Source organism: Cuculus canorus, chromosome 5 (genome assembly GCF_017976375.1).
Source record: "Cuculus canorus isolate bCucCan1 chromosome 5, bCucCan1.pri, whole genome shotgun sequence".
In the NCBI taxonomy this organism is placed as follows: Eukaryota; Metazoa; Chordata; class Aves; order Cuculiformes; family Cuculidae; genus Cuculus; species Cuculus canorus.
Window position 1 is genome coordinate 2,441,077 of NC_071405.1, and position 25,396 is coordinate 2,466,472.

The 25,396-nt window shown below is 50.1% G+C and overlaps 3 protein-coding genes across 9 annotated transcripts in view; 2 read left to right on the forward strand and 1 right to left on the reverse strand.

Annotated features, from left to right (window-relative positions):
- The window catches only part of KLHDC1 (kelch domain containing 1), a 32,870-nt gene extending 23,828 nt beyond the window's left edge, over positions 1 to 9,042 (forward strand). For both annotated transcript variants that reach the window (XM_054067611.1, XM_054067612.1), the window contains 5 exons: positions 2,672 to 2,784; positions 3,606 to 3,678; positions 6,940 to 7,024; positions 7,345 to 7,397; positions 8,188 to 9,042. In XM_054067611.1, coding sequence (XP_053923586.1) covers positions 2,672 to 2,784; positions 3,606 to 3,678; positions 6,940 to 7,024; positions 7,345 to 7,397; positions 8,188 to 8,359 — 496 coding nt within the window. In that variant the 3' untranslated portion in view covers positions 8,360 to 9,042. The remainder of the gene's footprint in view (positions 1 to 2,671; positions 2,785 to 3,605; positions 3,679 to 6,939; positions 7,025 to 7,344; positions 7,398 to 8,187) is intronic.
- A 1,546-nt stretch (positions 9,043 to 10,588) lies between these two features.
- Positions 10,589 to 23,035, forward strand: KLHDC2 (kelch domain containing 2). Of its 6 annotated transcripts, none has more exons than XM_054067277.1 (14): positions 10,589 to 10,687; positions 11,621 to 11,792; positions 12,677 to 12,756; positions 13,725 to 13,842; positions 15,487 to 15,602; positions 16,609 to 16,690; positions 16,779 to 16,862; positions 17,822 to 17,902; positions 17,979 to 18,037; positions 18,551 to 18,660; positions 19,293 to 19,365; positions 20,660 to 20,747; positions 21,809 to 21,861; positions 22,145 to 23,035. In XM_054067277.1, exons 2-14 carry the CDS (start codon positions 11,637 to 11,639, stop codon positions 22,266 to 22,268), a joined length of 1,224 nt encoding a protein of 407 aa, XP_053923252.1. In that variant the 5' UTR covers positions 10,589 to 10,687; positions 11,621 to 11,636; the 3' UTR covers positions 22,269 to 23,035. The 6 variants fall into 6 exon arrangements, with proteins under 6 accessions (XP_053923252.1, XP_053923248.1, XP_053923250.1 ...); XM_054067273.1 differs by having other exon boundaries at positions 10,662 to 10,687; positions 11,541 to 11,792; XM_054067275.1 differs by lacking the exon at positions 10,589 to 10,687 and adding an exon at positions 10,701 to 10,840.
- Positions 23,036 to 23,947: 912 nt separating this feature from the next.
- NEMF (nuclear export mediator factor) overlaps positions 23,948 to 25,396 on the reverse strand; it is a 29,388-nt gene continuing 27,939 nt past the window's right edge. The window contains exon 33 of the mRNA XM_054067272.1: positions 23,948 to 24,512. Within this exon, the coding sequence (XP_053923247.1) occupies positions 24,435 to 24,512 (78 nt within the window). The 3' untranslated portion in view covers positions 23,948 to 24,434. The remainder of the gene's footprint in view (positions 24,513 to 25,396) is intronic.

Genomic DNA, 25,396 nt, shown 5'->3' on the forward strand with positions numbered 1-25,396 from the left:
TGATTCTTCAGTCTTTGCTTCCAGATGGAGAGCTGCTCGGCAGCCACCAGCACTGACATTCCTCTGACTGCACTCCGGTACCTCTGTTGCTCACCCTAGGCTCTCTCTGGGCTCAATTAAGAGAAACGGGCACTTCGGGGGCACGGGACAACTGCTGGTGAGGCAGACATCTAAATAAATCCCGAGCTGTGCTTTTCAAGGCCCTGCCTAATTGGTGAGAAAGGAAAAACAGATGTCTGTCTCTGTGTGGACTGAGCACACATCTGGCACCGGAAGAGGCTTCCCAGGGAAGTGGTGGAGTCACCTCGCTCCAACCTCATTCCAGGAAAGTGTCAGATGAGGTCTCCTCTCAGCCTCCTCCAGGCTAAAGAGCCCCAGGTCCCTCAGCTGCCTCTTGTAAGACTTGTCCAGCCCCTTCCCCAGCTCCGTTCCCTTCTCTGGACGCACTCCAGCTTCTTGATGTCCTTCTTGCAGTGAGTGGCCCAGAACTGAACCCAGGATTTGAGGTGTGGCCTCACCAGCACCAAGTACAGGGGGATGATCCCTTCCGTGGTCGTGCTGGCCACACTGTTTCATGCAAAGCTTATTTATACACATATGTATATATATATATGTATATGTATATGTTTCTGTGTATGGATGAGGATGAAGGGGGAAACATCGCTCTCCTAACTCCTCCAGCTGTTCTGTGTAGAGTTTTCCAACCAAATGATTCCATGTTCCATCACTGTCAGAGGCCGCCCAGGGAGATGGTGGAGTCCCCATCCCTGGAGGGGTTTGAAAGACGGGTAGAGGAGGTCCTCAGGGATCTGGTTTAGTAGTGGCAGGTATGGTTGGACTCGATCTCAGAGGTCTTTTCCAACCAAACGCTTCTGTGATTCTATGTGACACTCGCCTCACTTTAGGAAAGTAGAAGGGGGGGAAAGTAACTGGTTTTTTTGAGATTGTGTCTGTCTGGATTGAGCATTCTTTTATTTCCCGCTCTGGACAGTCTCCCACTAAGATTCTGACCCCACAAGAAAGTGTTCACAATGGCTTTTTCTTTCCTCTTTCCAAAATGAGGCCATGCTGAGTGTGCGGTGGCCTGGATTCCTCGTGTCTAATGGCAGGTGCTTCACAAAGCACTCACCTCTTGGCTTATATGAAGGTGCTGGGCAGGCTGGAGCCCTTGGGAGGTTCTTGCTTCTCTCTTCTGGGTCCTCCTGAAACAACCATACACCAGAGTGCCTCAGCTAAGATAAATTCACTGTCAGTAACCCCTTATGCTCAAGTTCTTTACTGCTCAGATTCTCAAGCGTGCCTAATTGTGCAGCTAAAATGAAACCCATGGGTAAAGTTTGGAAGAACTGTATTGTAACACAATCAGATTTTTAGCGTAGCAAACCTGCTCTGTGTTGTATTCAGGAATTCTGCTTCTTGCTAAACTTCATCTCAAAGTTTGGGTGACCCACCGCAGCGGTTGAAGAGTCAGTGGATGCTGGATAAAAGGCAAAGCCACAATCCTTGTATCATTTCAGGTCGTTTTCCTAGGAGTGTGTCATGGTTTAGCCCTTGCCCGGCCAATTTTGGCAGCTAAAACCGAGCAGTTGGGCTCCCAGTTCTCTTCCCCTGAGGGAAAGGGGAAAGGGAAATGAGAGGGAAAGGCTTGTGAGTTGGAAAGGAAACTAAAGCAGCTTTAATATAATAGTAACACCAACAATAATAATGAAAATAATAATAAAATCGATACAAATGTATGAAATCATGTCCCCACCCCTTGTTGACTGTACGTCCCCACCAACGCTGCAGAGCAGACACGAGGGGAAGGCTCCGAGGCTGGGAGGGAGCTGGGCTCAGGACCTGGGTTCAGGAACACACGGATCCAGATCAGGGGCAAACAGACAGATGAAGTCCTCACGGGACACCGGCCTTCACAGAAGAGAGCGAGACCCTCGTGATCCCTCTGTTTTGTACAGAGTGTGACATCTATGGGATGGAATCCTCCGCTGGTCAGTTTGGGGTCACCTATCCTCTCCGCCCCTCCCTGCAGGTGCCACTCTTTTTCACCCTTTTCCTCTTATGGCTCCACCAGCTCCAGGGTGGCTTTGGTTTCTCTAGGTCCAAGCACAAGCAGTGGCCTCTCTGCGTCTCAGTGCCTGTGTGATCACTGCTGGAGAGAAACCATCTGAAAAACATGCAGTTAGCTCAGAAAACAAAGTTCCTTAGAGGGGCTGAGCTGAAGTCAGAAACTGGTTCTACTTTAGCTCAAACCAGGACAGAGTGGAGAGATTGGAGGCTCTTGGGATTCATTACAATTGATCTCCAGTAACTGAGTGTCTTTTACATACATGTACTCTGCAATTTAGTTGAATGTATTGTTCCTTTGCTGTTCTACATGTTTGGAGTTGAACGGCTTCAGTGATCTTAAAACAAACAAAATAACTCTGCTTTTGTCCTTACATTTCATATTCACGTAACTGATTGTTCAGAGAACAATTCCTACAAGAAATTACTTGGTTTGGATTTGAACACTGCTCTTCTCCAAAATACTTTCAGATTGCATAAGTGCGGCTTTTTCACTGGGCAAATAGCCAAGCTGGTTGTAGGACAAACTAAATTCACTGTTAAATTGTTTGGCAGGTTAATTGTCAGCATGCCTTTAAATGTTTTTTTGTTTATTTGTTTCACCAAGAATCAATATCAGCGGAGAGAAACCGGAAGATCGATCCTGGCACACGCTGACTCCGATAGGAGATGACAGACTTTTTCTTTTTGGTGGACTAAGTTCTGATAATGTTCCTTTAAGTAAGTAATTAAGAGATGATAACTCTATTGTACACGTTAGTGCTAACCTCATATAGCGAGCTCGTTTGCTGTCTTTCTCAAACTGCTAGACCTAAGTCTTGTTACAGAGTCTTCATGGTCCTTGAATATTTCTTGAGTTGTCGTATTGTTTTTAATCATAGAAGCACGGAATGGGTTGGGTTGGAAGGGACCTCAAAGCCCATCCAGTTCCACCCACTGCCGTGGGCAGGGACACCTCCCACTGGATCCGGTTGCTCCAAGCCCCATCCAACCTGGCCTTGAACCCCTCCAGGGATGGGGCAGCCACCACTGCTCTGGGCAACCTGGGCCAGGGCCTCCCCACCCTCATAGTAAAGAATTTCTTCGTAATGCGTCCCCCTTCCAATTTAAAGCCATTCCCCCTCATCCTATCACTCCAGGCCCTTGGAAAAAGTCCCTCCCCAGCTTTCCTGGAGCCCCTTTCAGTGCTGGAATCTGTTCTAAGATCTCCCCGGAGCCTTCTCTTCTCCAGGCTGAACAACCCCATCTCAGCCTCTCTGGGAGGGGGTGATTTAAAAGGGACATTGACCCATTTCCTCAATACATCTGAAAAAAACCAAAAGTAAGTGTATTTCAATCCCAGATTTCCATGCAGTGAGCTTTCTGTGACTGAACGGTTAAGTGAAATTAGAAAGAGCTAAAGACGCAAAGTGAGGTAGTGATGATGTTACTGTTACCCTAATACAATGTCCTCTTAGAACACGGAGCTGCTTGTATACATAATAAAAACAATAATGCTTTGTTCCAAGAAAAAAACCACAAATGTATGTTCTTGTTTGTAGGTGATGGCTGGATTCACAACGTAACAACAAATGCATGGAAACAGCTGACCCATTTGCCTAAGAGCGGGCCTAGGTATACGAACCCAGATAATGTTCGCTGGTATTTAGGCATTTAAAAAAATTAAGTAATTTGAAATCATCGAACGGTATTTTTAAACTGCCTTATAAGAATATTTTCGGAATGTAATGCAGTAAGATTGAATAGTTTGCCTCACTAACTGATGTTCTCTCCTCCTCAATTCAGCATTATCCTCTTTGTGTTTGTTGTAGTTGATGCTCACTTGCAGTACAAGATTTTTTGTGATGAAGGATCTGAGTGTCCAACTAACCTGCTGTTCTACAGCCAAAATATTTTTATTAATTCCTTAATTTTGAGGAATTGGTAACCCATGAGAATAATAAAAGCTGTTTAATGTCGATACATCGTCAGAAACACGGGAGAGGCAGCCATGCAAATGTTGCTGCACCTTTCAGGATTCAAAAGCATTACGAACCACCTTGGTTGCTTTGTTTGGGGTTTTTTGCCCTGAGCAGAAGCAGCTAATTGTGATTCCAATTTTGCAAAACTGAATTTAGCACTGAACAGCCCTGTAAATGGCTGTGGAGCTTTGTTATTTTGAGGAATTAATTGCCAGCCAAAAAGGACCTCGTTCTGGGACGTGTATTGTTCACACTGGCAACGATACTGCCTCTTCCAGGCTCTTCCTTTTCCTCTCTAATGTAAGACTACAGAAAAAGATTGGTTCTTTCTGACTAAAGAAAACAGGATTCATGTTCTGGACCTGGAGGTTATTTTGAATCAAGCACTGAAACGAGTGCTTACTGTACCAGAGCTTTGCTTTTAAGATGGTGTGTGAAGCACCCTCTATATTTATAAGGTAAATACCATTGCATTGATTTGTTGTACAACGTGAGCATTCAGTTTTCCATGGAATTAATTCTGTGAGTTCACCCAGGTGCTCTCAGCACAATTTTATATCATGCTTTTAGCACAGTGTATTGTTCTGGTCTGTCATTTGCATGCTTCCTGCCTTACCTTCTGTTTTCAATTGCAGAAATATATTTACCTCAATTAATTTTCTTCCTGTTTTATCCTATTCTAGGGTGTCCTTTAAATACAACAGCACTGTTAGACCAAGATTTTCTCCTTTCTTATATTTCAGACGCTTTCAAGCCCAGATAAACTTACCCCTTAGCTTGACAGAATATTTTCTGTCTATGATCAGTGAACCGATGTATAAAGCAGCTGCTGGCTGCCCTGACTAACAAAGCACCTCACTAGTCGTCAAGGCGTGTTCCGTTCTTTACACGGATGGTCTCACAAAAGTTAACTGTTGGCATGCGCTGCCTCGCCTTCTGCAATTGTTTTTACTGATGCATCATGAAAAATGATCAGGCAGGGACAGAGCGTGCTCTTCCTGCAGGGAGCTGCAGCTCAGCTGGAATAACGTCTGTAGTTGGAATAACAACTGTAGCTCAGCTAACGTTTGCACGCCAGGTTAAAATACAGAATGAATCGTATGTTTAACTTAGAAATTCCCAGTGTTTTCATTACAATTTAATTCTGTTATTCTGGCTAGAAGAGCTGTGTAAAAGATTACGTCAATTCAGCCTCTGTGTAACGTCAATAACCTGCTTTGTTAGGATGTTTAGGTGATAAGTTAGAACAGCTGTGAGAGGACATAAACTCGGTCAGTCTGTAGAGAAAGCATCGGGTTGGGAGGTAGGATGCCAGCGGAGTTGAGGCAGGAAAGGCTTCCCAGCGTGCTGCGGTGATGAAGTCCAGGCCAGAGTTTTCCTAATGCAGATAAGGCAGAGACAGATCTATCCACAGGTAGGAGGAAAAGAAAAGGTGGGATACAGTTTAGCCTAAGGAGAAGGGGGAATAATTCCTGATATGAATGGAGTAAGAAAGTGAGCATAAAAGTCCACGTGGTGCGTTATTCTCTTGGTTAAGTAGCCATGGAGGGCAGAGCTCTGTGGTGATAATCATCTTCTGATGATTACTTCAGTGGGGATACGTCAGGAGAAGAGTTAAGATTTCCGACTGCTGATAATAAGAAGTAAATCCAGGAAGGCACAGCTGCTGAAGGAGCAGAATCCTTGGTAAAGCAAGATTGGACAAGTCAGGGTTTGATTTGGGTATTTATACCTCATGCTTTTGTGTGCACAACACGACACTTATTGTGGGTGTGATGTAAGGAACTGGCACACGGAAATCGATCCCTGGGAACCTTTGGAGGAAGTGTAAAATGGGAACAGGCCAACCTGTGCTCTGAAGGGGCAGGAGGCGGTACCCAAAAGCCCACAGCTGTAAAGCCACGAGAACTGCAGACAGAGTGGGAAATTTAAAAAGAAAAAAGGAAAAGAACAGCTGTGTTTGGCGAAGTCTTGGTTTGTAGAATCCTTTGCGCTCTAAATGTTTTCCACTGCACCCTTTTGTCAAGGTAGTGGTAAATATGATAAAGTACCGATAACTGGCAAAAAGATTGTGTTCTGTACAAAGTGCAATCATTCAGCAGAATCCTCACGAGATGGTTACTCACATTGCTCTCTCCTTTTACGCTGTTAAAGAAATGAGTGTATTTTAAGGTCTTATTTTTTACCTCTGACGACTTTTGAAATAATATCTTGGTTTTCTGAGCAGTACTGGTTACGTCACATGCTCCTGCCCAGGCACGTTGTGTCAGCTGGCCCATTTTGGGAATATTTGATGGAGAAGTAGGAAGCTGAGAGGTCCCAACATGCTCTGGGCAAACCCATGGCCAGAAAGAGCAGAGAGACTCTCGGCACCGCTCCAGGAGCACCAGGTTGGGTGGGACTTGGAGCCCCTGATGCAGTGAGAGGCGTCCCTGCCCATGATTGGAACTGGATGGGCTTTAAGGTCCCTTCCAACCCAAACCATTCCATGATTGATTCTTCCCTCAGAGCAGGAGGTCTGCCTGGAGACACAGGTTGATAAAGAACCGGCAGAGCAACTTGTCAATGCAGAGCTTACAGCTGTAACAGCCTTGTGGGCAAGTAGTGAGGTCAGCAAGACTGCAAAGCTCTGTGCAGAAGAAACGGAATCACGGGATTAGAGAAGTGACCTTTCTGTTTTAGTTGAAAGGAACTTATGTCCTGGTAGCAAAGGAGCAAAGCAAAAATTTCTGCCAAGAAACTTGAGTATGAAGAGTGGAGGAGAGTCTGTATGACGGGAAGAGGTTCATAGGCAAGCAAACCAGCTCTTCTCTGAAAGCCTTAGAAACATGTAAGGTCTAGATCTGTTTTGCTGATAACACAGGACTGGTTGTTGTGACTTGCTCACTAATGCTATTTATAATGTTATCTCTAGGCTGTGGCATACGGCCTGCCTTGGAAAAGAAGGAGAAGTGATGGTGTTTGGTGGAAGCAAAGATGACTTGCATTTCATGGACACGGTCAGTAAATGGAATAATGAAATCCTATCACTCTGATAATTAAAATTGATATAAAGTTAATGCAGTTGGTGATTCCATTGGGTTCATTCGTATCGTATGGTGTGAGATGGGACCTCAGGTGTTCTTCAGAGTAATTTAGGAGGGTGTTTTCCTGCCATTGTTAGGCTCATAAAAGGGAATTTGTTATTCAGGTTCTTTATAAATAATTACTTAGATATTATCATATTTAATTGATGCACATGGTAATAAATGCTACATTGATCCAGAAAACAGTTTCTAAGGTAAGCTGTTTGTAACGGTTCTGCTTCTCTGTTCACCAGGGTCACTGCAGTGACTTGTTGATATTCCAGACTCAGCCGTATTCCCTCCTCAGGTGAGTGCAGGTTACTGGCCCACAGTCCCTGTGTGCATCGCTGCGGCTTCGTGCTTTACACATGGGTTTAAACCCAGGCAGGTAAAATATGAAATTGCTTCCCTAGTCTGAAGCATTGGGCATTGGTGAGGCTGCACCTCGAATCCTGGGTTCAGTTTTGGGCCCCTCACTCTTAAGAAGGACATTGAGGGTCTGGAATGTGTCCAGAGAATGGAACGGAGCTGGGGAAGGAGCTGGAGAACAAGGGTTGTGAGAGGCGGCTGAGGGACCTGGGATTGTTTAGCCTGGGAAGAGGAGGCTGAGGGGAGACCTCATCACTGTCTGAAGGTCCCTGAAAGGAGGTTGTGGTGAGGGGGGTGCTGGGCTCTCCTCTGGAGTGCCAGGCAATAGGACAAGAGGGAATGGCCTCAAGTTGCACCAGGGCAGATTTATGTTGGACATCAGGAAAAATTTCTTCACTGGCTTTTATTATTCTCAGGCCCTGGCAGAGGCTGCCCAGGGAGGTGGTGGAGTCCCCATCCCTGGAGGGGTTCAAAAGCCGGGTAGATGAGGAGCTCAGGGATCTGGTTTAGTGATGGACAGGGACGGTTGGACTCGATGATCTCAAAGGTCTTTTCCAACCAAATGATTCTATGATTCTATGTGCAACCCAGAGCAGTTTAAACTCTTGTGCACATACAAGCCCAACATGATCATGAAGAGCACCAGCCTTTATTAGGTGTCACTCCTTTGTCTCCAGGTTATAAAGCATTTCATTCCATCTCTTTTCTTTCCTTGTTTCCTTCCTCAGGTTGTGTCTCGACTGCATCGCTAAAAATGCAACAGTCTTAAAGAATCAAATACCCTGCTTGCCACCCAAACTTCTGCAGCAAGTGCTGAAGAAAATAACTTTCTGGACGGCGGTTAACCACCGGCAGGAGAAGAAACTGGAGACCGAGAAGGAAAGCCAGCTAAACACATGAAGAGTGGCTATGGAACTGGAACGCCGTGGTTTATTTACACATCTTTTGTTAGTGAACTTTACCAACGCTACAGACAACTGTATGTTAAACTGAGTTTCTAAGTGAAGTTTGAGAACAAAGAAATCCTTTTTATGGAAGTTTCTCTCGTTTTCTGCGTTGTAGAAAGCTGAGGGGACTTTGTAAGTATCTTTAACTTCTGCTGTTGTGGTCTTAATGAGGCAAGTCCTTGCCACTTGTTCTTTCCAAAGGTGACAGATGATAACAAAATGTTGGATAAAATATGGCTTAAGACTAAAATCTTCCTACAGCCTTATGCCATCAGCATTCCTGGAAGGATGAAATTAGTTCTTTGGAAGAGTTGCACTTGTTGATCCTGGAAATGGTCACTGGTTTGCTGACAGCACTGGATCTGGTTATTTCCAACCGTCCCGGCAAGCGATGAAGCCCAAAGCCTTAACTGCAGCAGGAAAATCGATGGCTGGCCCTGGAACTTGTTGGGAATGCTGTGAGGAACAGTGCTGCCACCTGTATAAGAAAGCACCCTGGTGGTCCGTGATGGGGTTTCACTGTTCCTGTAACCACTGGTCCTTTTTGAGACAGGTTGTACATTGTATTTGGGATGTGTAAAGTTTATATTTAATTCTTGTTAAAAAGAAAAAATCTTATTTATTGTTTAAAAAGAGCATATGTAGTACCGGCTATTTTTCTGTTCCAAATATTTAGTTAACAGGAGCACAGTCATTAAAATTTTATAGACGGTTGAACCAAAAGCCCCTTTTGACCAGTTTGTGACGTTTTTAGATTCTGAAAAACTGGGGGAAAGGGGGTTTTTTTGGAGCAAAATGGATCATGGAATGATTTGGGTTGGAAGGGACCTTAAAGCCCATCCAGTTCCACGCTCTGCCATAGGCAGGGACTTGCTCACTGCAGGGGGTGTTAAACTGGATGACCTTCATGGTCCCTTCCAACCCAAACCATTCCGTGATCATCTCCATGGTCTCCAACAGCTCCATCTCCTTCCTGTGCTGAAGACTCCAGAGCTGGACGCGGGGCTCTAGGTGGTGTCACACCAGAGCAGAGGGGCAGAATCCCATCCCTCCTTGCTGGTCCCACCGCTCTGGATGCAGCCCGGGATGCAGGTGGGTTTCTGGGCTGTGGGAGGGTCCGTGCCAGCGCTGTGACCCGGCACGCGCTGCCTGTGGCTGCTCTGTGACACTTCCCTCCGCGCGGCGATGCCAGTACTGGTGCCATCGTGGGGCAGCAGCATTACCCATACCAGTGCCATTGCAGGCGGTGCTACCGGTACCAGTGCCATCGTGGGGCAGCGGTGCTACTGGTACTGGTGCCATCATGGACAGCACTACCAGCACCGGTGTTGTCCTGGGGCAGTGCTACTGGTACTGGTGCTGTCATCCCTCCCTGCGGTGCTACTGGTTCCAGTACCCTCGCAGGGCAGCATTACTGGTACTGGAGCGGTCAGTACCGGTGTCATCGTCCCTCCCTGCGGTGCTACTGGTTCCAGTGCCCTCGCAGGACAGTGTTACTGGTACTGGAACGGTCAGTACTGGTGTCATCGCTCCCTCCCTGCGGTGCTACTGGTACCAGTACCCTCGCAGGGCAGCGTTACTGGTACTGGAGCAGTCAGTACTGGTGTCATCGCTCCCTCCCAGCAGTGCTACTGGTACCAGTACCCTCGCAGGACAGCGTTACTGGTACTGGAGTGGTCAGTACTGGTGTCATCGCTCCCTCCCAGCAGTGCTACTGGTACCAGTACCCTCGCAGGGCAGCGTTACTGGTACTGGAGCGGTCAGTACTGGTGTCATCGCTCCCTCCCAGCAGTGCTACTGGTACCAGTGCCCTCGCAGGGCAGCGTTACTGGTACTGGAGTGGTCAGTACTGGTGTCATCGCTCCCTCCCAGCAGTGCTACTGGTACCAGTGCCCTCGCAGGGCAGCGTTACTGGTACTGGAGCGGTCAGTACTGGTGCCATCGCTCCCTCCCTGCGGTGCTACTGGTACCAGTGCCCTCGCAGGGCAGCGTTACTGGTACTGGAGCGGTCAGTACTGGTGCCATCGTCCCTCCCTGCAGCGTTACTGGTACTGGAGCGGCCAGTACTGGTGCCATCGTCCCTCCCTGCAGCGTTAGCGGTACGGGAGCGGTCAGTTCTGGTGCGTCGCTCCCCTCTGGGCGCAGTGCCGGGGTCACTCTCCGCCACCGGATCCCGCGGACCCCCCCGGACGCCGCGCGGCGCTGGTCCCGCTCCCCCCGCGGCTCGGCTGTCCCCGCCCCGGCCCGGACGGCGCCTGCGCGGCGGAAGCGGCGGCCGGAGGTGAGCGGGGAGAGCCGGGATGGGGAGAGGAGGAGGGACGGGAGCGGGGCCGCGGGGGCTGTCCCGGCCCGGGGCGGCGGGAGGCCGGGCTGAGGGGCGGCTGTGACCGCCCTGGTGTCCCTGCCCGTGGCGGGGGTTGGAGCTGGATCATCGGTAAGGGCCCTCCCAAGGGAAAGCGTTCCGTGGTGCTGTGACGCTGCGTGTGAGGGGAGATGGAGGAGCCCTGAAAGCCTGTCCGAGGCTGCCCGGGGAGGGGGTGGAGGCCCCGTCCTTGGAGGGGGTTAAAAGGTGAGGCGAACAGGGATATTTCCTCTCTTACGAGACCCCACCTGGAGCCCTGTGTCCAGTTCTGGAATCCTCAACATAAGGAGGACATGGAGCTGTTGGAATGGGTCCAGAGGAGGGCCATGGAGATGATCCGAGGGCTAAAACACCTCTGCTGTGAGGACAGGCTGAGAGAGTTGGGGTTGTTCAGCCTGGAGAAGAGAAGGCTCTGAGGAGACCTTAGAGCAGCTTCCAGTACCTGAAGGGGCTCCAGGAAAGCTGGGGAGGGGCTGTTCACAAAGGCTTGTGGGGATGGGATGAGGGGTAATGGGGATAAACTGGAGAGGGGCAAATTTAGGCAAGGCATAATGAGGAATTTCTTCATGCTGAGGGTGGGGAGGCCCTGGCCCAGGGTGCCCAGAGCAGTGGTGGCTGCCCCATCCCTGGAGGGGTTCCAGGCCAGGTTGGATGGGGCTTGGAGCCCCTGATCCAGTGGGAGGTGTCCCTGCCCATGGCAGGGGGTGGGACTGGATGGGCTTTGAGGTCCTTTCTAACCTAAGCCATTCTATAATTACTTATTCCACTTCAGAAAGAAGTGCCAGAGTGTGGTTTCTCCTTTCTTTCCCCTGGTGGCTCGCAGACCCCCACTCTGTGTGTTGTCCTGTGCAGACAGCGCTGTATCGAAATGGCCGATGACAATGAAGACCTGCAGGCAGATGAAGAGCTCCCGGCTCCAGCTGAGGATGGCTTTGAGCAGCTGGAGAACGACAGCCCCGCGGAGCGCAGCGGGCACGTGGCCGTCACCGATGGGCACTGCATGTACGTCTGGGGAGGCTATAAGGTACGCGGCTCTTTTGTGAAGTAAGGCTCCTGCCACCCATGCTGCTGGTAATTACATCTCATTAATTTGGGAGTGACTTCGTTAAGTTATCTCTCCCCTAGGAAAGAAAAGCCCCGGCTATCAAATTAGGAGGTGACATTTGACTTTGAAATAAATGGGGAGTGTTAGATGCGGATCTCAGCAAACGGATAAGTTTTGTGGGATGCACGATGGTGTTTGCCTCCATCAACTCCTGTATATGTGGGAGAAAAAGGGAATGCTGATTTGAACTGCACACCATGCAAAATGGTCCTTTTATTGACAGCAGTATCAGCACAACTGCGTGTTGCGTGTAATGGTCATGGGCCAGTTAGTTATCAGCCCGGGCTGTGCGTGTCTGCAGGGAGAACCAAGTTGTTGTGCAGTTTAGGCAAGAATTAAGGTGAATCGTCCATGAGCTTGGGACGTAAATCAAGACAAACCTCTGGTGTGTTGTTCTGATGGTGTCACATCTTAAAGCCCGTCCAGCTCCAGCCCTCCTGTCATGGGCAAGGACACCTCCCGTTGGGTCAGGTTGCTCAGAATTCCCTAGAAAGGGAGTTTTAGCTCATTTATGTATGCTAGATATCCTGCTTGGGCTACAAAAAGGAGGTTTAACTCCTATTTTGTCCTGGTCTCTGGCTCAGCTGGGTGCATCTCTGGTCCCCAGAAGCTCAGGTAGGGTGATGCCTGCTCTCCAAGGGCTGCTGTGCAGGGAGAGGTGGAGGACTGCAGCCAGCACCGTTCCTGCTGCTTTCTGATCCGCGATCAGGTCTCTGAGGGGTGTATACAGTCACAGCAGCCTGTAATTCCACATGCCAAGGATCCTTCCCATGTCGCTTTTTCTTCTCTGACCTATTCTGCAGAATGCCCAAGTGAGGGGATTTTATGACTTCTACCTGCCTAGAGACGAAATATGGATCTACAACATGGAAACTGGAAGATGGTACAGTAAATAATTAACTTAATTATTGGTTTCGGGGACGAGGGGGAAGGATAAATTCTTAAACTGGTATAGAAAGCACACTGAGGGCCTGGGAACAGAGAAAGAATTCTGAGATCTTGTTTCCGCCTATTCAGCTGTTGCATAAACATGTGAAATCCTTAGAGAATATTGGGTTTTTCACTGTTGAAACGGCAAATATATTTTTACTGGGTGAAGCAAGAGAGGCAGCTCGGACAGGCAGCTCAAACAGGAGGATGTGAAGCAGTTTGGGATGCCTGGAATAGGATAGAGCACCTGAAAGTTGTGTTTGTACCACTTTGGACTACAGTAGTGCCTTGGTAAGGGATCCCATACGGAGTTCTTTATTTGTTGTCCTTTCAAGAAGTGGTTTTTCAATGCTGATGCACAACTACTGTGTCATCTTAGACCATCCTGAGCCCAGCAGCTGGGTCAAACCCACGTGCCTTGCAGTGTGAAAGGAAGGAATCCAGTGCTCTGGCTCTGTAGCGAGGGCCCCTCCGCATAAAGCACAGTTTCAGCAGTGCTCCCAGTCCCCATTGTGGTTAGGGAGAGCCCTGGGCACTGGACGGAAGCTCCTCGTGGTTGGAATGTTTACAAACAGTAAAACCTCAGGACTGAACTAGAAACCTTCAGTTTAGACGGGCATATCCTCCTTGCCCGAGGATCTTTCTGTGATTTGGAAGGAAATGCCAAAATCCTGAACTGGGCAGACAGGATTCCTCCCCCACAAAACAGGTCACAATTAAAGCAGGAAATTCCCTCTCTTGCACCAGGACAGTGTTATAAATCATTAAACCTGCATAAAGGGTGTGAAGAACTTGCAGCTCAACAGCCCGCAACAATCTCTTGTCATTAAAAACACACTGGCAGTGCTATAAAATTCCTCTCCAGATAAAATCGCTGTTGTTGGGTTTTATCAGATAAAATGTTTTAACCTGTGCCTCCAGGAAGAAGAGTAAGACCGAGGGAGATGTTCCGCCCTCCATGTCTGGGAGCTGTGCCGTGTGTGTGGACAGAGTGGTGTACCTCTTCGGAGGGCACCACGCGCGTGGCAACACCAACAAGGTCAGTCATTTGAAGGCACATTCCTCCTCACAGATGAGTTTCTCCCCATTAGGTTCTGCTCCCATTGTTTATAAACTGGCGGGGGCCTGTTCAGTTAATTAAAATCCATCCAAAGCAAGAGGTGTATAATCCTAATGAGTCAAGGAAATGTTTTTTTCCAAATCATTGTTCAGGTTGGACCTCAGTTTGGAGTCTAAATGTTAAAACCAGGGGTGCTGGGCATGTGTCCAGTCACCGTGTCCTTTGTGGCTCCTGCAGCAGAACATTTGCATCTGCTGGCTGTGTCTCCAGTTCTTGGAAGCAGACACCAGCTTCCCCGCCACAGCAGCAGCTTCCCCAGATGAGAACTGACTGAAGCCCTGTGCTTTTTGTCCTCGCCTAAGGAAAGTTTTGTCTAATGAGATACAGCGTGTGCTGCGTGGGTGTTTTTCCGTGTTGGTGATTCTCAGGTTGCCCAGAGCAGTGGTAGCTGGAGGTGTTCAAGGCCAGGTTGGATGGAGCTTGGAGCCCCGATCCAGTGGGAGGTGTCCCTGCCCGTGGTAGGGGTTGGAACTGGATGGGCTTTGAGGTCCCTTCCAACCCAAAGCAATCCATGATTCTCTGATGAGCTGCCTGACTTTTACCAGCTCAAGTGTCTTTGTTCCTCTACACCAGGCAGGTAACCTGATGGTGAGACCGCTCAGCTGCCGGCTCTGCACCACTTCACGTGGTGGCTGTGCTCCAGTAGCTTCACAGCACTGGAGCCTTTTATTTGTTCTGGGCGCAGTTGTCCTTGTGCAACTCACCCTGTAAATTGTATCGCACCGGTGCCACTGTGTTTGCTCCTTCTGAAAGGTGGGAATTCCCAGCATTCACTGAAATAACATCAGGAGGTGATTTGTAACTGCGCTGGAGCTGTTTGAAATGTTATCCTGCTCTGATGTTCTGGAAGTGGTGTTCAAATTAAACAGTTTTGGCCTTGCTCTTCAGTATAAACTGAAGGTACCTTGATGCAGTGCTTGCAAACAGTCGGAAACAAACTGCACCTGTGAGGCGTGCCTTGCTTCCTTCCTGCCATGGTATCCCTAAGTTTCAGTTTACGTGTGTGTCCGTTCTTTCTGTGCCTGTAAAAGAATGTAGCACCCAGAGGAGGGGTGGTACTGTAAAAAATGCTCTTTAATTTATTTTTTATACTAGATTTTATAATTGTAAGACAGTGGCTACCCTGCACACGGCTTCACTGCATCCTATTTTGGCTTTGGGATGGTAAAACTCGATGTCCACAGTCCTGTTACTTTAGTAAAAACCTGTTTGGGACTGAGTCTGCAACAAGATAAGGATCAGGATAAGAAGTGGTGGCTGTCCCATCCCTGGAGGTGTTCAAGGCCAGGTTGGATGGGGCTTTGAGCAACTGGATCCAGTGGGAGGTGTCCCTGCCCATGGCAGGGGGTTGGAATTAGATGATCTTTAAGGTCCCTTCCAACCCAGACTGTTCTATTATTCTACGATCTTTGGGTCCGTATTTTGTTGTGCTCTTTGTGGCTGAGAAAAGAACTTCTAAAGTATTTCTGTACCAAAACATGCTAATAAACAGTTAATATTTTAACATCAGACTTTAAGTGTGAAGCCAACTGTGTGGTTAAAAACTGTTTTTATTTTCTGCAGTTCTACATGTTAAACTCCAGATACACGGACAAGGTGCTGCAGTGGGTCAGGGTGGAATGCCAGGGGGTGCCCCCTTCGTCAAAGGACAAACTCGGCGTCTGGGTTTACAAAAACAAGTAAGGCTCTGGGGACAAAGCTGGGGAGGGGCTTTTTCCAAGGGCCTGGAGTGATAAGACAAGGGGGAATGGCTTTAAATTGAAAGGGGGAAGATTTAGATTAGACATTAGGATGGAATTCTTCACCATGAGGGTGGGGAGGCCCTGGCCCAGGTTGTCCAGAGAAGTGGTGGCTGCCTCATCCCTGGAGGTGTTCAAGGCCAGCTTCAAGGAGATGTAGATCTGTGCAAGACTGGGGCTGTGGGTGTTTGGTTTGGTGGTGTAGGTTGTTTTTCTGCTGCTCCATAATTCGATAGGGATTTCTGGCCGTGCCATTAGTTTTATTTAATCTATGCTAAAACCCTACCATTACATTTAAAACCCAACAGTAAAGCCAGATGAGTGACTGCTCCTGGTGGCTGCTCTTCAGGCTTTGAAACAAAATGCAACAAATACAGAGGAAAACGTCATCCTGCCCCAAAACTAAAAGCTTCCCAGGCTGCTTCGCTGGTAGAGGGTCTGACTGCTGCACATAGCGTTCCTTGGTCTCCTCCTGCCCTGCCCTGCCCAGCTGTAATGCTTTCCCTTTGCTCTTTGCAGGAGAAGCATCCGTGTACGTTTTGGCTGTGGGGAAAATGGGCAGAGGGCTTGGAAAGGGCGGAGTGAAGAATCTGTGGGAATGAACCCCCACAGCTGCTGTGTGGGAGCCCTTGTAGCCCAGGCTGCAGCACAGCCACCAGGCAGCAGGCTTGGTGGCTTCAAACATTTGGAACTGGTGCAAAGCTTCAAGCCTGAGGCTTGGGAAGCAGCCACAGAGGGATTTAATGTGGGTGGTAGGGTCAATTAGGCAAGAAACAGGGCCCCACACCTGGAAAACTTGCATTGTTGACATATTGCAAGTAATGAAGCCAAAGGAGCTTCCCTGGTTTTCCAGTCTTCTGTTTCAGCACAACCCTGACAGACCTTTAATTTATAGCGACTGATGTGATAACATTTCTAATCGATCTCGTTGCATATTTTCTTTCAGGCTAATATTTTTTGGAGGCTATGGCTATTTTCCTGAAGGGAAACAACGGGGAACTTTTGAATTTGATGAAACCTCCTTTTGGGTAAGAAAACCTTGGGGAAATTTCTATTTAATCTTCAATATTTGATTAACGCTTATTAACATTTGCTGCTTATTTAATATGTTTAAAGAATTCAGGTCTTCCGAGAGGGTGGAACGACCACGTGCACGTTCTGGACACTGAAACATTTACTTGGAGCCAGCCTATAACTACGGTAATTAATAGTCTTACATCAGTTAATTAGGTTATAGCTCTTAGGAAATACTTGTGTTGTGTGCCTATCTCTTGCAGCATCCTCTGAAAGAACGAGTGGCTCTGCCAGGCCTGGGCTCGCTGCTTTGATTTGTGCCAGGACAGAGGAGGGTGCTGATAAAATTCCCTTGTGTTTCCGTGGGGGGTTGTCCTCACAGCAGTGGCTTTGGGCGCAGATGCTCAGGGGGGCTGGTGGTTGCTCGGTGAACTCACTGTGTGTAGCTATCCTAACCTGTGGGATCTCACAGGAGCTCCTGTGTCCGGCCTGGATCTCCCCAGCATCATTTCTAAGATGTGGTTTGCCATTTGCAAGCCGAAAGCACGGAAATTGTTGTTTAGCCTGGAGAAGAGAAGGCTGTGTGGAGACCTTAGAGCAGCTTCCAGTGCTCAAAGGGGCTCCAGGAAAGCTGGAAGGGGCTCTTGATCAGCGAGTGCAGGGATGGGATGAGAGGGAATGGTTTTCAGCTGAAAAAGAGGAGATTGAGATGAGATCTTAGCAAGAAACATTTTCCTGTGAGGGTGGGGAGGCCCTGGCCCAGGTTGCCCAGAGCAGTGGTGGCTGCCCCATCCCTGGAGGGGTTCCAGGCCAGGTTGGATGAGGCTTGGAGCCCCTGATCCAGTGGGAGGTGTCCCTGCCCATGGCAGGGGGTGGAATTGGATGGGCTTTCAGGTCCCTTCCAGCACAAACCATTCTATGATTGATCTCCCTGGGTGTCTGATTTGTGGCACTGGAGACCTTGCTTGCCTGGAGAGCCACGTCCAGGTGAGGTCCCAGGGTGCTTGTGGTGGCCGTGTGCATGATGGGCGTCTTCAGGCCAGCTTGTCTTCTCTTCAGCTACTGCAGGATTCTGGTGAAGTGGTGGGTTTTTTTGTTAATATATCAAATAAACTAAGTTCTTCTTTCACATTTTCTCTTCCCAGGGTAAAACTCCATCACCGCGAGCGGCTCACGCCTGTGCCACTGTTGGGAACAGAGGATACGTGTTTGGCGGCAGATACAGAGTAAGCCCCGCCCAGCCTTACGCTGCGTTACTGAACCCTAACCCGGGTATTCCAGCCACGCTCTGCTTTATTGCAGGAGTCCAGAATGAACGATCTCTACTACCTGAATCTGGATACGTGGGAGTGGAATGAAATGTAGGTACTAAAACTCGAGTTCTTTTGTTTGTAAAGCGGTGTGAGGTTGCCATTTTAATTCACTTCTAGTCATGCTGGTGAAGCGTGGGGAACTCCAGCAATCAACTACGCTCAAGTAGAGCTGATCCTGATCCGTTGCCAGCTCTCGCTGTTAATTATTGGTACCAGTGAAATTCTTTCACTGTGTCTAAAGAAACGACGCTTGCTGTTGGGTTGTGAGCTGCCTGCAGAGCAATGCTGCGTCCTTCAGATAGCTGAAAAATAATCAGAGCTGAAAAGACCAGCAGTATTTTATCATAGTATAGAATCACAGAATGGTTTGGGTCGGAAAGGACCTTAAAGCCCATCCAGGTCCACCCCCTGCCATGGGCAGGGACACCTCTCACTGGATCAGGGGCTCCAAGCCCCATCCAACCTGGCCTTGAACCCCTCCAGGGATGGGGCAGCCACCACTGCTCTGGGTAACCTGTTCGTAGTGCCTGTGTGATTTACGGTGCTTTTATTGACCTGCAGAATCGCGCAGGGCCTCTGCCCAGTGGGCCGGTCGTGGCATTCCTTAACACCGATTTCTTCAGATCACCTTTTTCTCTTTGGAGGCTTCACCACAGACAAGCAGCCATTAAGTAAGTCCTTCCAAAAGGATTTTGTGTTCTTCTTGTTTTTATGTTCTTGAACAGTTGACTGTGGAATCTTGAATTATCACTTTGCCGCCTTCGATTCTTGCGAAATTCCTTCCCTAACTTGTTATCCAACTCCTTATGGTCACAGAATCATGGAATGGTTTGGGTTGGAAGTCACCTCAAAGCCCATCCAGTTCCACCCCCTGCCAAGGACAGGGACACCTCCCACTGGATCAGGGGCTCCAAGCCCCATCCAACCTGGCCTGGAACCCCTCCAGGGATGGGGCAGCCACCACTGCTCTGGGCAACCTGGGCCAGGGCCTAACAGGTGATTTCACAGAGCAGGAGCCCCCGAGTGTGTTGAGACACTACCCTCTATAGAAATTGATGCTCTAAACACGTATCTAATGCAAATCACAATTAGTAAGTGCTTTACAGTTCAGACTTCGCTCCATAAACCACTGTTAAACACCCAATTTCAAACAGGCAGACCAGTGGTTCATAAGATTTTCCCTAAAATACTGGATTTATTTAAGAACAAAACCAGATTGTGTTACACGAGCCTGTGTTTGTTGCAGCAAACATGGAAGCGCTAATAGAATCCTGCTTATCTTTGGGATTTTGCTTGTTTCCAGGTGATGCTTGGATTTATTGTATCAGCAAGAATGAGTGGATACCATTTGAGCATAACTACGCTGAAAAACCAAGGTATGGTTGATGCTTCCCTGGAAATCTGTACACAAGAGGAAGCTTTTCGGGCTGGCTGTCGGAGAGATATGCATGCCTCTATGGCCTTCCTTTTCCTTAACAACACAATATTAACACTTCCTTCTGCCTCTGGAGCACGGGATGGGCAGGAGTGGGGCTGGAGGTCACGGATAGCTCGATGGTGTAAGAGCAGGGGACAGGGGATGTAGGGGTTTGTCCTTGCTGCAGAGAAGCTGGGCTGCGACTGCCAGCGCAGGAGCTAACTGGAACCTTGCTCTGCCAGCAAACTGGACGGAGGCAGGTGGCCCTGTTTGCAGCGTCCTGGCTGCTGGCTAATCCTGCATACACCCAGGGTATTTTTGTCTTCCTAATGAGTCAATTAAAGGTAATGACCTGCAATTTAAAAGCATCAAACCGAGTGTGATGCATGTATAAGGCATTGAAAACACTCAAGTCCACTGAATTCTCGTGATCCATCATGGTTGGGGTGATGTTCTGCTGCAGGTTATAGAGTCATAGAATCATAGAATGGTTTGGGTTGGAAGGGACCTCAAAGCCCATCCAGTCCCACCCCCTGCCATGGGCAGGGACACCTCCCACTGGATCAGGGGCTCCAAGCCCCATCCAACCTGGCCTGGAACCCCTCCAGGGATGGGGCAGCCACCACTGCTCTGGGCAACCTGGGCCAGGGCCTGCCCACTATTAAATAAGGTTAAAAATGAGTTAGAGCAGCGATGCTTCCCAGTCTCCCCCTTTGTCCTTACTGCTGGTGGGGGTGAGGAGGGGTCTGTGTTTCTGGGGCAGCAATGAGGCGGAGCTGCTGCCCCCACCCGCTTTAACCCCTTTGGAGCAGTGCTTCAGGGCCGTGGTGTTGCTGAACACACATGTGACGTGAGTTGTTTCCCCACGCCCTAGAAGAACAACACGAAATGTGACTGAAAGTGTTCGTTCAGTCTTCTGACTCAAGTAGGACATGACAATAATGCCTGTGGCAGTGGATGGTGACAGCCGTGCTCCAGAGGTGACAGAACTGTGGTTGTCACACGTGTCTGCGCTGGCAGGCAGCGTGCGCTGAGCCCTGCAGCGTCAGCCCCGCTCTAACCAGGACACCTCACACAGCCCAGGCTTTGCTAACCAGTTTTGTCTCTCTGAACGTAACCTCCTGTTGAATTGGTCTCGTCGGCAGCGCAGGTGGAAGGGCAAACTGTTGCGTGTGACCTTGAATACCAACCCTAAATGTCCATTATTCGGTGGGTGGCTTTTGGTTTGATGCAGCGCTGCCTTCTGTTTCCAGGTTGTGGCATACGGCTTGTGCCAGCGAGGAGGGCGAGGTGATCGTCTTCGGGGGCTGTGCCAACAACTTGCTCGCCCATTCTAAAGCTGTAAGTTTGAGCTTTCCCTTCCTGTGTGGCGCGGCCCTTCCTGCAGGGGCCGCGGTCTCTGCCCACAAAGTGCTTGTGGTCAGCAGCGTGATCTCATGAGGGCTGACCAAGGTGCAGAACCAGAGCTTGGACGTTTTGTGCTGCCTTTCGGCAAATCAGACAATCGTTCATTATTTAAACAAACCATGACTTGCTGTCCCTAGCACACGTTTCGCCTGGAGCCGGTTCTTTCCCAGCCTGTGCTTCTCTTGAGGTGTTTAAGAGCAGTTTTGTCAGGGTGGTGCCTACGGCAAGGCCTGGGGAGCCCAGGCTGAGCAGAGCAGGGCTCTAAACCGGGACGGGGGTTGTCCCGAGGGCTGCAAAACCACCTGTTGGCTGAGAAGGGAGACTGGCAATGAGCGTGCCAGCACCGTCTGGTGCAAGAGGCGGTGGGCGTCAGCTGGAGCAGGCAAGTGGCAAACAGGAGTGGTGCAACGCTGCTGTACGCACTGGCAGCTCAGCTTGGGCAGAGAACGTGTTTACATGCACTCAAGGAGCAGGCGTAGCCATAGAGATAAACAGACATCGACTGCTGAGCCTGATAAGAGGTCCCGTGTCCCAAGTCCCTCACGTGCAGATCCCTGGAGCCTTGGAAGCCCTGCCAGCAGGTGCTGTTCCTGCTCCGGGCTCTCATATGCACACACACTGACCGGAGCATGTGGCTTTCCCCGGCCAGGCCAGGGCTGCACCCAGCTCCGTCCCTGTCCCACAGCCGCAGGGAGCGCTGTGAGTGTGGCTGCTGTGCCCCCTCTGCCCTCCAGCTCTCTGAGCCGTGCCTCCCCGAGCATCCGTAACTTCCCACTTGGAGGATGAGGAGCACAACGCTGCCTTCAGCTGCGCAGCTGCCTTGGTCATTGATGCGAGGTCCAGTCTGCCCCCGCCTCAGCCTCCCCTCCGGCCCCGGAGCTGGGCTGTGTGCTGTCCTTCCCAGGGTGTCTGTGTGAGCCTCGGCTGCTTTGGCTCGTGCTGCGGTGATGGGAGTCTACAGAACCAAACCGCTTCTCTCTGTTTCCCCACCTCAGGCTCACAGCAATGAAATCCTGGTGTTCTCCCTCCAACCAAGATCTCTGGTAAGGTAAGAAAGCACGAGTTCAGCATTAAACTGTCGCATCTCGGACACGTAGTGCAGGGTCACTGCCAGACCAGATTCCGTGTTCCTGGAATGCTTGAAAACACTCCTTCCCCTAAAGAATGCCAAAAGAGCAGCAGCCAGGTATGAGAGTGCAGAACAGGGTCCCTTTCAGGACCACGTTTGGCACCAAATAGAAGAACAAGCCCTCAGTAAACTGTAACACTGAGCCGACCTTGCGGCCTGTGTTCCGAGCGGTGCTAACCCCACCGTGTTTCCCTCTCCCAAGGCTGTGCCTCGAAGCTGTCATCTGCTTCAAGGAGATGCTGGCCAGTTCCTGGAATTGCCTCCCCAAGCACCTGCTGCACAGCGTCAACCAGCGGTTTGGAAGTAACAACACCTCGGGCTCCTGAGCCCTCGCTGACCGAGCTGCGCACAGCCGAGCAGCTCAGAGAAGATGTAACAATCATACTGAGTGTGGCAAACGTTAACTTGTATAGGTTAAAGCTCTGTGTTGGTGTTGGTAGTCGCTTCCTGCCGTTGTGTTGCATGTGAATGGCCTAGAGAGAACCTATTTTTGTGTAAAGATGTTTGCAATAAATGTATTTAATGCAAGTGGAGCTGCATCCCGTGCTTAAGCCGAAGCTTGGTCTGGGTTTATTGTTTGGGGGATGGACTGGATGAGCTGTAAAGGTCCCTTCCAACCCAAAGCATTCTATGATTTGTCTGCCTTGGCATATGTGAGGGCCACCGTCAGTGAGAGGATGGGCTGTGCCTGTTGGGATGTACGTGTGGAGGCCCTGGCCATGGACCTGGCACCTCTGGCTGTGCAGGAAGCACGAAGGCACAGCAGGACTAGTAGAGGAGTGCTGCTGCTAGAAGATAGTGATTGTTTAGTCTGGAACCTAATCAGTCCAACTGTTTAGTTAAGTTGTTTAGCTGTAAGAATGAATGACAGAACTGTGGCGTAACCCAGCAGAACCTGCTCAGCATCAGCATTTGTGAAGAAGCTGTGAAGGTTCCACCTCGATAAGATGAACTTGTGCAGAATTTCACTCAGCTACACCCACCCAAGAAGGCTCAGAGCGGGTTCAAGGCAGGAGGAGGCTACAACCAGCTGCAAACCTTGAGGACAACAGCCAGCCAGGCAGGGGACAAGGATAAGAACCCAATGGAGAAGAAGACCCCCAACCCTCATACCATTGAACTGACCAGTGTGTGGACAGCGTGCAGGGGTAGGAGCTTGGCCGTAAGGGTGCAGCTCCCCAGGGGTTTCCTTGCTCAGGGTCCCTCTCCAGACGCACCGGAGCTGTAGCCTGACGCTGCACCACCAATAAACTGGTCTGAAGTGTTTGTTAGTGGGTGCGGATCCGCCTCAGGAAGCCCAGGGATGAGGACAGGAAGGTCTTTCACAGCTGCTTTAAGCTGGGCTGAAGCCTGCTGCGAGGAGGACTCCCGCACGAAGATACAGCATTAGCATAATCGCCTGCAAACATTCTGAAAGTGCTGCTTACAGCGAACGGGGATGTGGGAATTGTGCATTGTCAGAGCTGATAAAACTCCTAAACCTCCAGCTGTTAAAGCACCACAGCTCTCTGCTTGTTTGTAGTTTGCTTTGTTGGAACTCTGTGTTGTGGGACTTCAGTTGTGAACCTTAGGTAGTGGATATTCTTGCCCCGAGAGGCACGGATGGTTCCTGAGCCCGTGACCAGCCATGGCTATAACCTGTGGAGCTCACCTGCAGCTGGAACAGCCTGTGGGACCTCGGCCGGGTGGAGGATCCACCATTCGGGGCTGCGGACTGGGTCAGCACCTGCCTCCACTGACGCTGTGGCTGCGGGGAAGGGCCGGCGCCGTGGTTAAGCTGTCCTCAAATAAAAAAAACATTAAAAACTTTGACTTCTAGACTGAAATAACCGCTGTACTGTAATTCCTGTGCTGGGTTCTTGGGGAAGGTTTAGCCGCAGCCTGAGCGCTGAGGGTGGCGCAGCCCCTCGGAGCTGAGCTATTTCCCATCTCTTGGGGTTTATTCCAACCCTCGAGCTCCTCTTCCCTGCCTGTCCCTGCTCTCCATGGGGTAACGGGTGGGCAGCGCCGCTCGAGAGGGGCAGAGCTGGGATGGCACCGACCGTATGGGCTGGGGAAAATCAAATCCTGCCTTTTCTCTAAAGAAGCGTTTTGCGCAGAACCTTTTCTACTCCTCCCAGAAACTCCCGTCCCATTCAGAGAGACTGGGAGGAAACTGCACGTGGCAGGTTTGTGGCAGCAAATCCAGGCAACCTTTGCCCAGCAGCGCAGGGAGGGAGCGCGCGGCTCCAGCAGTCAAAGCGTTCGAGAAGGACCAGCGCGAAATAGCATCGCTGACCCAATGCCAGCCGTTTACTCGCAGGGTTTTATGCTGTTTGTTGGAGTCCATTGAAACCCCGACGCTGGAGTCCATCAAAACCGCGACGCAGGGACTGAGCCTCCTCTGGCTGCTCCCTCGGGGGCTGAAATCAGTCGTGTTAGCGGCCCAGGAAGGGCTGGATCCATCTCCTCGGCAGGCGCTGGCAGCGTCCCTTTGGAACTTGAGGATGGCATCACTTCTTTTTCATGTTCAGGAGATGAGGTGCAGACACTTTCACTTTGCCAGGAATATTTCTTGACAAATCGGTATCCTAGGAAACATGAAAAAGAGAAACGGAAAAGAAACAGAAAAGCATTTCCGAATGCCTTCCTCGCCCCAGCAGTGCTGCCCAGGCTGACAGCAGGAGCCAATCTGCCCGTTTCTGCCAGCGTGCTCCTCAAAAAAGTGTGGCTGATAGCAGGCCTCTGCTCTTGTGCCATGTTTTATTAATGAAAGACTTCATGGAGGTGTTCCAGGCCAGGTTGGATGGGGCTTGGAGCCCCTGATCCAGTGGGAGGTGTCCCTGCCCATGGCAGGGGGTGGAACTGGATGGGCTTTGAGGTTCCTTCTGACTCAAACCATTCTGTGATTCTATGGTTTTCTGTGCAGCTGTTGGGGTGGGGTCGTTGGGTCATTTCCAGGTCATTAACCATTAATTGTGCTTTTCTAGCCATGGTGACTTTTTGGGGCTCTCCAAGGGCTGGGATTCAGGCCAGCAGCTGTCAGACAGCCCTCAGGGCTGCCCAGACTGACAGGGATCGTGGACGTGACACGAGAAATGAACACCTGAGGAGAGATGGATACGACAGGCAGTGCCATTGGAGTGAGGGAGGAGAGCAGGCAAGGAAGCAGCTCTTCCTGGCGGCACGTGCGGGGATGCTGCAGCCTGACGGCACCGATTCGAGGAGGAAAGGGCGAGGGAGGAGGAGGAACTGCAGCCCTCAGTTGCAGCTGGGCAGGAATTTACCCTCCCTGTGGTGAGCACCTTCCTGGGGAAGGTGGGCAGGGAAAAGCTGAATGGCAACTCCAACCCGAGCCCATCTGAATTCCCAGTGCAAGATCTGCCCCTCCAGGCTCTGCCAGCGGGAGTGGGAATCCCCCCCTCCCAGAACCAGAGGACTCTGTGGCTGATGCTGCTTTTGTCTGATGATTTAC